General features: G+C 53.4%; 1 protein-coding gene across 1 annotated transcript in view; it reads right to left on the bottom strand.

The window, feature by feature from the left end:
• Nucleotides 1–365: 365 nt before the first annotated feature.
• Nucleotides 366–12086, bottom strand: part of cep126 (centrosomal protein 126) — a 59772-nt gene continuing 48051 nt past the window's right edge. Inside the window, exons 7-9 of the mRNA XM_065024951.1 lie at nt 11534–11662; nt 7945–8054; nt 366–386 (exon numbers count right to left, since the gene is read on the bottom strand). Coding sequence (XP_064881023.1) covers nt 366–386; nt 7945–8054; nt 11534–11662 — 260 coding nt within the window. The remainder of the gene's footprint in view (nt 387–7944; nt 8055–11533; nt 11663–12086) is intronic.

Genomic DNA, 12086 nt, shown 5'->3' with positions numbered 1-12086 from the left:
CTGTACCTGGGAGCCTGTACCTGGGGGAGGGTAGAGGAAGGGAAGCCTGTACCTGAGACTGGGAGGATAGAGGAAGGGAAGCCTGTACCTGGGACTGGGGGTAGAGGAAGGGAAGCCTGTACCTGAGACTGGGAGGATAGAGGAAGGAAGCCTGTACCTGGGACTGGGAGGGTAGAGGAGGGAAGCCTGTACCTGGGGACTGGGAGGGTAGAGGAAGGGAAGCCTGTACCTGGGAGGGTAGAGGAGGGAAGCCTGTACCTGAGACTGGGAGGATAGAGGAAGGGAAGCCTGTACCTGGGAGGGTAGAGGAAGGGAAGCCTGTACCTGAGACTGGGAGGGTAGAGGAAGGGAAGCCTGTACTGAGACTAGAGGAAGGAAGCCTGTACCTGGGAGGGTAGAGGAAGGGAAGCCTGTACCTGAGACTGGGAGGATAGAGGAAGGAAGCCTGTACCTGAGACTGGGAGGATAGAGGAAGGAAGCCTGTACCTGAGACTGGGAGGGTAGAGGAAGGGAAGCCTGTACCTGGGAGGATAGAGGAAGGGAAGCCTGTAGACTGGGAGGGTAGAGGAAGGGAAGCCTGTACCTGAGACTGGGAGGATAGAGGAAGGGAAGCCTGTACCTGAGACTGGGAGGGTAGAGGAAGGGAAGCCTGTACCTGAGACTGGGAGGGTAGAGGAAGGGAAGCCTGTACCTGAGACTGGGAGGGTAGAGGGAGGAAGCCTGTACCTGGGAGGAGAGGAAGGGAAGCCTGTACCTGGGAGACTGGGAGAAGCCTGTACCTGAGAGGGAGAGGAAGCCTGTACCTGGGACTGGGAGGGTAGAGGAAGGGAAGCCTGTACCTGGGACTGGGAGGATAGAGGAAGGGAAGCCTGTACCTGAGACTGGGAGGGTAGAGGAAGGGAAGCCTGTACCTGGGAGGGTAGAGGAAGGGAAGCCTGTACCTGGGAGGGTAGAGGAAGGGAAGCCTGTACCTGGGAGGGTAGAGGAAGGGAAGCCTGTACCTGAGACTGGGAGGGTAGAGGAAGGGAAGCCTGTACCTGGGACTGGGAGGGTAGAGGAAGGGAAGCCTGTACCTGGGAGGATAGAGGAAGGGAAGCCTGTACCTGAGACTGGGAGGATAGAGGAAGGGAAGCCTGTACCTGAGACTGGGAGGGTAGAGGAAGGAAGCCTGTACCTGGGACTGGGGGGGTAGAGGAAGGGAAGCCTGTACCTGGGAGGGTAGAGGAAGGGAAGCCTGTACCTGAGACTGGGAGGGTAGAGGAAGGGAAGCCTGTACCTGGGAGGGTAGAGGAAGGGAAGCCTGTACCTGGGAGGGTAGAGGAAGGGAAGCCTGTACCTGGGACTGGGAAGCCTGTACCTGAGACTGGGAGGGTAGAGGAAGGAAGCCTGTACCTGGGAGGGTAGAGGAAGGGAAGCCTGTACCTGGGACTGGGAGGTAGAGGAAGGGAAGCCTGTACCTGGGACTGGGGGTAGAGGAAGGGAAGCCTGTACCTGAGACTGGGAGGGTAGAGGAAGGGAAGCCTGTACCTGGGAGGGTAGAGGAAGGAAGCCTGACCTGGGAGGGTAGAGGAAGGAAGCCTGTACCTGAGACTGGGAGGGTAGAGGAAGGGAAGCCTGTACCTGAGACTGGGAGGGATAGAGGAAGGGAAGCCTGTACCTGGGAGGGTAGAGGAAGGGAAGCCTGTACCTGGGAGGGTAGAGGAAGGGAAGCCTGTACCTGGGACTGGGAGGAAGGTACCTGAGACTGGGAGGAAGGGGAAGCCTGTACCTGAGACTGGGAGGTACCTGGGAGAGGAAGGGGAAGCCTGTACCTGGGAGGGTAGAGGAAGGGAAGCCTGTACCTGGGAGAGGGTAGAGGAAGGGAAGCCTGTACCTGAGACTGGGAGGGTAGAGGAAGGGAAGCCTGTACCTGGGACTGGGAGGGTAGAGGAAGGGAAGCCTGTACCTGGGACTGGGGTAGAGGAAGGAAGCCTGTACCTGGGAGGGTAGAGGAAGGAAGCCTGTACCTGAGACTGGGAGGGAGAGGAAGGGAAGCCTGTACCTGAGACTGGGAGGGTAGAGGAAGGGAAGCCTGTACCTGGGACTGGGAGGGGAAGGGAAGCCTGTACCTGGGACTGGGAGGGTAGAGGAAGGGAAGCCTGTACCTGAGACTGGGAGGATAGAGGAAGGGAAGCCTGTACCTGGGAGGGTAGAGGAAGGGAAGCCTGTACCTGAGACTGGGAGGTAGAGGAAGGGAAGCCTGTACCTGGGAGGGTAGAGGAAGGGAAGCCTGTACCTGAGACTGGGAGGGTAGAGGAAGGGAAGCCTGTACCTGAGACTGGGAGGGTAGAGGAAGGGAAGCCTGTACCTGAGACTGGGAGGGTAGAGGAAGGAAGCCTGTACCTGGGACTGGGAGGGTAGAGGAGGAAGCCTGTACCTGAGACTGGGAGGAAGGGAAGCCTGTACCTGGGAGGGTAGAGGAAGGGAAGCCTGTACCTGAGACTGGGAGGATAGAGGAAGGGAAGCCTGTACCTGGGAGGGTAGAGGAAGGGAAGCCTGTACCTGAGACTGGGAGGATAGAGGAAGGGAAGCCTGTACCTGAGACTGGGAGGGTAGAGGAAGGGAAGCCTGTACCTGGGAGGGTAGAGGAAGGGAAGCCTGTACCTGAGACTGGGAGGATAGAGGAAGGGAAGCCTGTACCTGAGACTGGGAGGGTAGAGGAAGGGAAGCCTGTACCTGGGAGGGTAGAGGAAGGGAAGCCTGTACCTGGGACTGGGAGGGTAGAGGAAGGGAAGCCTGTACCTGAGACTGGGAGGGTAGAGGAAGGGAAGCCTGTACCTGGGAGGGTAGAGGAAGGGAAGCCTGTACCTGGGACTGGGAGGAGGGGAGGGAAGCCTGTACCTGGGACTGGGAGGAGAGGAAGGGAAGCCTGTACCTGAGACTGGGAGGGTAGAGGAAGGAAGCCTGACCTGGGAGGGTAGAGGAAGGAAGCCTGTACCTGGGAGGGTAGAGGAAGGGAAGCCTGTACCTGGGAGGGTAGAGGGAGGGAAGCCTGTACCTGAGACTGGGAGGGTAGAGGAAGGGAAGCCTGTACCTGGGAGGATAGAGGAAGGGAAGCCTGTACCTGAGACTGGGAGGATAGAGGAAGGGAAGCCTGTACCTGAGACTGGGAGGGTAGAGGAAGGGAAGCCTGGGACCTGGGAGGGTAGAGGAAGGGAAGCCTGTACCTGGGAGGGTAGAGGAAGGAAGCCTGTACCTGAGACTGGGAGGGTAGAGGAAGGGAAGCCTGTACCTGGGACTGGGGGTAGAGGAAGGAAGCCTGAGACCTGGGAGGGTAGAGGAAGGGAAGCCTGTACCTGGGAGGGAGAGGAAGGGAAGCCTGTACCTGAGACTGGGAGGATAGAGGAAGGAAGCCTGTACCTGGGAGGGTAGAGGAAGGGAAGCCTGTACCTGGGAGGGTAGAGGAAGGAAGCCTGTACCTGGGAGGGTAGAGGGAGGGAAGCCTGTACCTGAGACTGGGAGGGTAGAGGAAGGGAAGCCTGTACCTGGGAGGGTAGAGGGAGAGAAGCCTGTACCTGGGAGGGTAGAGGGAGGGAAGCCTGTACCTGAGACTGGGAGGGTAGAGGAAGGGAAGCCTGTACCTGAGACTGGGAGGATAGAGGAAGGGAAGCCTGTACCTGGGAGGGTAGAGGAAGGGAAGCCTGTACCTGGGAGGGTAGAGGAAGGGAAGCCTGTACCTGGGACTGGGAGGGTAGAGGAAGGGAAGCCTGTACCTGAGACTGGGAGGATAGAGGAAGGGAAGCCTGTACCTACCTGGGAGGGTAGAGGAAGGGAAGCCTGTACCTGGGACTGGGAGGGTAGAGGAAGGGAAGCCTGTACCTGAGACTGGGAGGGTAGAGGAAGGGAAGCCTGTACCTGAGACTGGGAGGATAGAGGAAGGGAAGCCTGTACCTGGGAGGGTAGAGGAAGGGAAGCCTGTACCTGGGAGAGTAGAGGAAGGGAAGCCTGTACCTGAGACTGGGAGGGTAGAGGAAGGGAAGCCTGTACCTGAGACTGGGAGGGTAGAGGAAGGGAAGCCTGTACCTGGGAGGGTAGAGGAAGGGAAGCCTGTACCTGGGACTGGGAGGGTAGAGGAAGGGAAGCCTGTACCTGAGACTGGGAGGATAGAGGAAGGGAAGCCTGTACCTGGGAGGGTAGAGGAAGGGAAGCCTGTACCTGAGACTGGGAGGATAGAGGAAGGGAAGCCTGTACCTGGGAGGGTAGAGGAAGGGAAGCCTGTACCTGAGACTGCGAGGAGGGAGGAAGGGAAGCCTGTACCTGAGACTGGGAGGGTAGAGGAAGGGAAGCCTGTACCTGGGACTGGGAGGGTAGAGGAAGGGAAGCCTGTACCTGGGACTGGGAGGATAGAGGAAGGGAAGCCTGTACCTGGGAGGGTAGAGGAAGGGAAGCCTGTACCTGAGACTGGGAGGGTAGAGGAAGGGAAGCCTGTACCTGGGAGGGTAGAGGAAGGGAAGCCTGTACCTGAGACTGGGAGGGTAGAGGAAGGGAAGCCTGTACCTGAGACTGGGAGGGTAGAGGAAGGAAGCCTGTACCTGGGAGGATGGGAAGCCTGTACCTGAGACTGGGAGGATAGAGGAAGGGAAGCCTGTACCTGAGACTGGGAGGTAGAGGAAGGGAAGCCTGTACCTGGGAGGGTAGAGGAAGGGAAGCCTGTACCTGGGAGGGTAGAGGAAGGAAGCCTGTACCTGAGACTGGGAGGGTAGAGGAAGGAAGCCTGTACCTGGGAGGGAGAGGAAGGAAGCCTGTACCTGGACTGGGAGGGTAGAGGAAGGGAAGCCTGTACCTGGGACTGGGAGTGGGAGGAAGGGAAGCCTGTACCTGAGACTGGGAGGGTAGAGGAAGGAAGCCTGTACCTGAGACTGGGAGGATAGAGGAAGGGAAGCCTGTACCTGGGAGGGAGAGGAAGGGAAGCCTGTACCTGGGAGGGAGGGTAGAGGAAGGGAAGCCTGTACCTGAGACTGGGAGGTAGAGGAAGGGAAGCCTGTACCTGGGAGGGTAGAGGAAGAGAAGCCTGTACCTGGGAGGGTAGAGGAGGAAGCCTGTACCTGGGACTGGGAGAGAGGAAGGGAAGCCTGTACCTGGGACTGGGAGGTAGAGGAAGGGAAGCCTGTACCTGAGACTGGGAGGATAGAGGAAGGGAAGCCTGTACCTGGGAGGGTAGAGGAAGGGAAGCCTGTACCTGTACCTGAGACTGGGAGGGTAGAGGAAGGGAAGCCTGTACCTGAGACTGGGAGGATAGACTGGGAGGAAGCCTGTACCTGGGAAGGAAGGGAAGCCTGTACCTGGGAGGGTAGAGGAAGGAAGCCTGTACCCTGGGAGGGTAGAGGAAGGAAGCCTGTACCTGAGACTGGGAGGATAGAGGAAGGGAAGCCTGTACCTGAGACTGGGAGGGTAGAGGAAGGGAAGCCTGTACCTGGGAGGGTAGAGGAAGGGAAGCCTGTACCTGAGGGGAGGGTAGAGGAAGGGAAGCCTGTACCTGGACTGGGGGTAGAGGAAGGAAGCCTGTACCTGGGACTGGGAGGGTAGAGGAAGGGAAGCCTGTACCTGAGACTGGGAGGGTAGAGGAAGGGAAGCCTGTACCTGAGAGACTGGAAGGAGCCTGTACCTGGGAGGAAGGGAAGCCTGTACCTGGGAGGTAGAGGAAGGGGAAGCCTGTACCTGGGAGGGTAGAGGAAGGGAAGCCTGTACCTGGGACTGGGAGGGTAGAGGAAGGGAAGCCTGTACCTCTGAGACTGGGAGGATAGAGGAAGGAAGCCTGTACCCTAGAGGAAGGAAGCCTGTACCTGGGAGAGTAGAGGAAGGAAGCCTGTACCTGAGACTGGGAGGGTAGAGGAAGGGAAGCCTGTACCTGAGACTGGGAGGATAGAGGAAGGGAAGCCTGTACCTGGGAGGGTAGAGGAAGGGAAGCCTGTACCTGGGAGGGTAGAGGAAGGGAAGCCTGTACCTGAGACTGGGAGGGTAGAGGAAGGGAAGCCTGTACCTGAGACTGGGAGGGTAGAGGAAGGGAAGCCTGTACCTGGGAGGGTAGAGGAAGGGAAGCCTGTACCTGGGACTGGGAGGGTAGAGGAAGGGAAGCCTGTACCTGAGACTGGGAGGATAGAGGAAGGGAAGCCTGTACCTGGGAGGGTAGAGGAAGGGAAGCCTGTACCTGGGAGGGTAGAGGGAGGGAAGCCTGTACCTGAGACTGGGAGGGTAGAGGAAGGGAAGCCTGTACCTGAGACTGGGAGGGTAGAGGAAGGGAAGCCTGTACCTGGGAGGGTAGAGGAAGGGAAGCCTGTACCTGAGACTGGGAGGGTAGAGGAAGGGAAGCCTGTACCTGGGAGGATAGAGGAAGGGAAGCCTGTACCTGAGACTGGGAGGATAGAGGAAGGGAAGCCTGTACCTGGGAGGGTAGAGGAAGGGAAGCCTGTCCCTGAGACTGGGAGGATAGAGGAAGGGAAGCCTGTACCTGGGACTGGGAGGGTAGAGGAAGGGAAGCCTGTACCTGGGAGGGTAGAGGAAGGGAAGCCTGTACCTGAGACTGGGAGGGTAGAGGAAGGGAAGCCTGTACCTGAGACTGGGAGGGTAGAGGAAGGGAAGCCTGTACCTGGGAGGGTAGAGGAAGGGAAGCCTGTACCTGGGACTGGGAGGGTAGAGGAAGGGAAGCCTGTACCTGAGACTGGGAGGATAGAGGAAAGGAAGCCTGTACCTGGGAGGGTAGAGGAAGGAAGCCTGTACCTGGGAGGGTAGAGAGGAAGGAAGCCTGTACCTGAGACTGGGAGGGTAGAGGAAGGGAAGCCTGTACCTGAGACTGGGAGGGTAGAGGAAGGGAAGCCTGTACCTGGGAGGAAGGAAGCCTGTACCTGAGACTGGGAGGGTAGAGGAAGGGAAGCCTGTACCTGGGAGGATAGAGGAAGGGAAGCCTGTACCTGAGACTGGGAGGATAGAGGAAGGGAAGCCTGTACCTGGGAGGGTAGAGGAAGGGAAGCCTGTCCCTGAGACTGGGAGGATAGAGGAAGGGAAGCCTGTACCTGGGACTGGGAGGGTAGAGGAAGGGAAGCCTGTACCTGGGAGGGTAGAGGAAGGGAAGCCTGTACCTGGGAGGGTAGAGGAAGGGAAGCCTGTACCTGAGACTGGGAGGGTAGAGGAAGGGAAGCCTGTACCTGGGAGGGTAGAGGAAGGGAAGCCTGTACCTGAGACTGGGAGGGTAGAGGAAGGGAATCCTGTACCTGGGAGGATAGAGGAAGGGAAGCCTGTACCTGAGACTGGGAGGATAGAGGAAGGGAAGCCTGTACCTGGGAGGGTAGAGGAAGGGAAGCCTGTCCCTGAGACTGGGAGGATAGAGGAAGGGAAGCCTGTACCTGGGACTGGGAGGGTAGAGGAAGGGAAGCCTGTACCTGGGAGGGAGGAAGGGAAGCCTGTACCTGGGAAGAGGAAGGAAGCCTGTACCTGAGACTGGGAGGATAGAGGAAGGAAGCCTGTACCTGGGAGGAAGAGGAAGGAAGCCTGTACCTGAGACTGGGAGGATAGAGGAAGGGAAGCCTGTACCTGAGACTGGGAGGGTAGAGGAAGGGAAGCCTGTACCTGGGAGGGTAGAGGAAGGGAAGCCTGTACCTGAGACTGGGAGGATAGAGGAAGGGAAGCCTGTACCTGGGACTGGGAGGGTAGAGGAAGGGAAGCCTGTACCTGGGAGGGTAGAGGAAGGGAAGCCTGTACCTGAGACTGGGAGGATAGAGGAAGGGAAGCCTGTACCTGAGACTGGGAGGGTAGAGGAAGGGAAGCCTGTACCTGGGAGGGTAGAGGAAGGGAAGCCTGTACCTGAGACTGGGAGGATAGAGGAAGGGAAGCCTGTACCTGGGACTGGGAGGGTAGAGGAAGGGAAGCCTGTACCTGAGACTGGGAGGATAGAGGAAGGGAAGCCTGTACCTGAGACTGGGAGGATAGAGGAAGCCTTCTGTTCCCTGAGCCAGATGTTCCTCTCCTCCTGGCCCCACTACCACGACTCTCCTGGGGTTGTCTCCTCACCAGGCTCCGGACTGATCACAATAACATAACATGGGAAAAGTGTGACACCAATCAGTAACCCGAGGACTGGAATTGCCCCTCCCTATGCATTCGGAAAGTATTCAGACTCCTTGACTTTATCCACATTTTGTTATGTTACAGACTTATTACAAAATGTATTAAGCTTTTTTTGTATTTTTTTTTTCAATCTAAACAAAATACCAGAAGAAGCAAAAAAAGGTTTGTATAAATGTTTTGGGGAAAAAAACAAGAAAAAATAAATTAAATATCACATTTACATAAGTATTCAGACCATTTACTCAGTACTTTGTTGAAGCACCTTTGGCAGCGATTACAGCCTTGTGTTTTCTTGGGTATGATGCTACAAGCTTGGCACACCTGTATTTGGGGAGTTTCTACCATTCTTCTCTGCAGATCCTCTCAAGTTATTTTCAGGTCTCTCCAGAGATGTTCAATCGGGTTGAAGTCTAGGCTCTGGCTGGAGCCACTGAAGGACATCAGATACTTGTCCCGAAGCCGCTCCAGCATCGTCTTGGCTGTGTGCTTAGGGTCATTGTCCTTTTGGAAGTTCAACCTTGGCCCCAGTTGGAGATCCTGTGCGCTCTAGAGCAGGTTTTCATCAAGAATCTCTCTGTACTTGGCTCCGTTCATCTTTCCCTTGATCCTGACTAGTCTCGCAGTCCCTGCCACTGAAAAACGTCCCCACAGCATAATGCTGCCACCACCATGCTTCACTGTAGGGATGGTGCCAGGTTTCCTCCAGATGTGACGCTTGGCATTCAGGCCAAAGAGTTCAATCTTGGTTTCATCAGACCAGAGAATCTTGTTTCTCATGGTCTGAGAGTCTTAAGGTGCCTTTTGGCAAACGCCAAGAGGGCTGTCATGTGCCTTTTTACTGAGGAGTGGCTTCCGTCTGGCCACTCTACCATAAAGGCCTGATTTCTGGAGTGCTGCAGAGATGGTTGTCCTTCTGGAAGGTTCTACCATCTCCACAGAGGAATTCTGGAACTCTATCAGAGTGACCATCGGGTTCTTGGTCACCTCCCTAACCAAGGCCCTTCTCCTCCAATTGTTCAGTTTGACCAGGTGGCCAGCTCTAGGAAGAGTATTGGTGGTTCCAAACTTCTTCCATTTAAGAATGATGGAGGCCTCTGTGTTCTTGGGGACCTTCAATGCTACGGACATTTTTTGGTACCTTCCCCAGATCTGTGCCTCGATACAATCCTGGCTCGGAGCTCTACGGACAATTCCTTCGACCTCATGGCTTGGTTTTTGCTCTGACATGCACTGTCAACTGTGTGGCCTTCTATAGACAGGTGTGTGCCTTTCCAAATCATGTCCAATCAATTGAATTTACCACAGGTGGAATCCGTGTGGCAGGTAGCCTAGTGGTTAGAGCGTTGGGCCAGTAACCAGTAGGTAGCCTAGTGGTTAGAGCGTTGGGCCAGTAACCAGTAGGTAGCCTAGTGGTTAGTGCTTTGGGCCAGTAACCAGTAGGTAGCCTAGTGGTTAGAGCTTTGGGCCAGTAACCAGTAGGTAGCCTAGTGGTTAGAGCGTTGGGCCAGTAACCAGTAGGTAGCCTAGTGGTTAGGCGTTGGGCCAGTAACCAGTAGGTAGCCTAGTGGTTAGGGCGTTGGGCCAGTAACCAAAAGGTTGCTGGAATCGAATCCCCGAGCTGACAAGGTAAAAATCTGTCATTCTGCCCCTGATCAACCCACTGTTCCACGGGCGCCGAAGACGTGGATGTTGTATATGGCAGCTCTTCACACCTCTCTGATTCAGAGGGCTTGGGTTAAATGTGGAAGACCCATTTGAGTTCAATGCATTCAGTTGTACAACTGACTAGGTATCCCCCCCAATCAAGTTGTAGAAACATCAAGGATGATCAATGGAAACAGGATGAACCTGAGCTCAATTTCAAGTCTCATAGCGAAGGGTCTGAATAAGGTATTTCATTTTTTTTTTTTTTTATACATTTGCAAAAATGATGGTGTATTGTGATGTCATTATGGGGTATTGTGATGTCATGATGGTGTACTGTGATGTCATTATGGGGTATTGTGATGTCATGATGGTGTACTGTGATGTCATTATGGGGTATTGTGATGTCATGATGGTGTATTGTGATGTCATTATGGGGTATTGTGATGTCATGATGGTGTATTGTGATGTCATTATGGGGTATTGTGATGTCATTATGGTGTATTGTGATGTCATTATGGGGTATTGTGATGTCATTATGGTGTATTGTGATGTCATTATGGTGTATTGTGATGTCATTATGGGGTATTGTGATGTCATGATGGTGTATTGTGATGTCATTATGATGTATTGTGATGTCATTATGGTGTATTGTGATGTCATTATGGTGTATTGTGATGTCATTATGGGGTATTGTGATGTCATTAAGGGGTATTGTGATGTCATTATGGTGTATTGTGATGTCATTATGGGGTATTGTGATGTCATTATGGGGTATTGTGATGTCATTATGGGGTATTGTGATGTCATTATGGGGTATTGTGATGTCATTATGGGGTATTGTGATGTCATTATGGGGTATTGTGATGTCATGATGGGGTATTGTGATGTCATTATGGGGTATTGTGATGTCATTATGGGGTATTGTGATGTCATTATGGGGTATTGTGATGTCATTATGACTGTGGTCATTAGGGTATTGTGATGTCATTATGGGGTATTGTGATGTCATTATGGGGTATTGTAATGTCATTATGGGGTAATTGTGATGTCATTATGGGGTATTGTGATGTCATTATGGGGTATTGTGATGTCATTATGGGGTATTGTGATGTCATTATGGGGTATTGTAATGTCATTATGGGGTAATTGGGATGTCATTATGGGGTATTGTGATGTCATTATGGGGTATTGTGATGTCATTATGGGGTATTGTAATGTCATTATGGGGTATTGTGATGTCATTATGGGGTATTGTGATGTCATTATGGGGTATTGTGATGTCATTATGGGGTATTGTGATGTCATTATGGGGTATTGTGATGTCATTATGGGGTATTGTGATGTCATTATGGGGTATTGTAATGTCATTATGGGGTAATTGGGATGTCATTATGGGGTATTGTGATGTCATTATGGGGTATTGTGATGTCATTATGGGGTATTGTAATGTCATTATGGGGTATTGTGATGTCATTATGGGGTATTGTGATGTCATTATGGGGTATTGTGATGTCATTATGGGGTATTGTGATGTCATTATGGTGTATTGTGATGTCATTATGGGGTATTGTGATGTCATTATGGGGTATTGTGATGTCATTATGGGGTATTGTGATGTCATTATGGGGTATTGTGATGTCATTATGGGGTATTGTGATGTCAGATTGCTGAGGAAAAACATGAATTTAATCCATTTCAGAATAAATCTGTAACGTAGTGCACAAAATAGGGAATAGGGTGCAATTTGGGACGCAACCCAGGCCAAATCTTCTTTGACCTTTCTTACCATTGGTTGGGGAGAGGAAGAAGTCTCCCATCGTGGTGATGGCTTTAACTCCGTTGATCAGGCTGTCCCCGTTGATAGTAACGCGAGACAGGTTGGCACGTGCTTGAGGCAGGATAGTTATAGGGTCACCTAAAGAGACAAAACAGCAAGTCAGAGGTTCCTAGTTTCCCTCACTGCTCCAGATTCTATTATGAAAAACCTGAAGTTTCTCTCCAAACTATCCCAAAAACATGACCCAAACAATAAGGACATTTTCACCATTATATATTTCCCCGGTGTAGTGATCCCATATGTGGTGGTGAGTGGTACAGGGGGGGGGGCAATGAAAACACAGTGTATCGATACAACTGAAGAAGAAGCTTTCCCAAGAAATGTTTTCATACCTAAAGAATCTCAAACAAAGTTACAAACTGGCAGCCACACAAAGAGAGTACTGTCCCGTCAAAAGGGTTTCTGTTGGACTAGCCAACAGCACAAGGTGCAGTGAGTTCAGTGGGGAGGCTTTAGGTCACTGGGTCCTCAGTACTTTCCATGTAAAAAAAAAATATTTCCA

Source organism: Oncorhynchus nerka, linkage group LG11, assembly GCF_034236695.1.
Source record: "Oncorhynchus nerka isolate Pitt River linkage group LG11, Oner_Uvic_2.0, whole genome shotgun sequence".
NCBI classification, from domain to species: domain Eukaryota; kingdom Metazoa; phylum Chordata; class Actinopteri; order Salmoniformes; family Salmonidae; genus Oncorhynchus; species Oncorhynchus nerka.
Note: the sequence above shows the minus strand (reverse complement) of the source record. Positions and strands in the feature narration are given on the sequence as shown.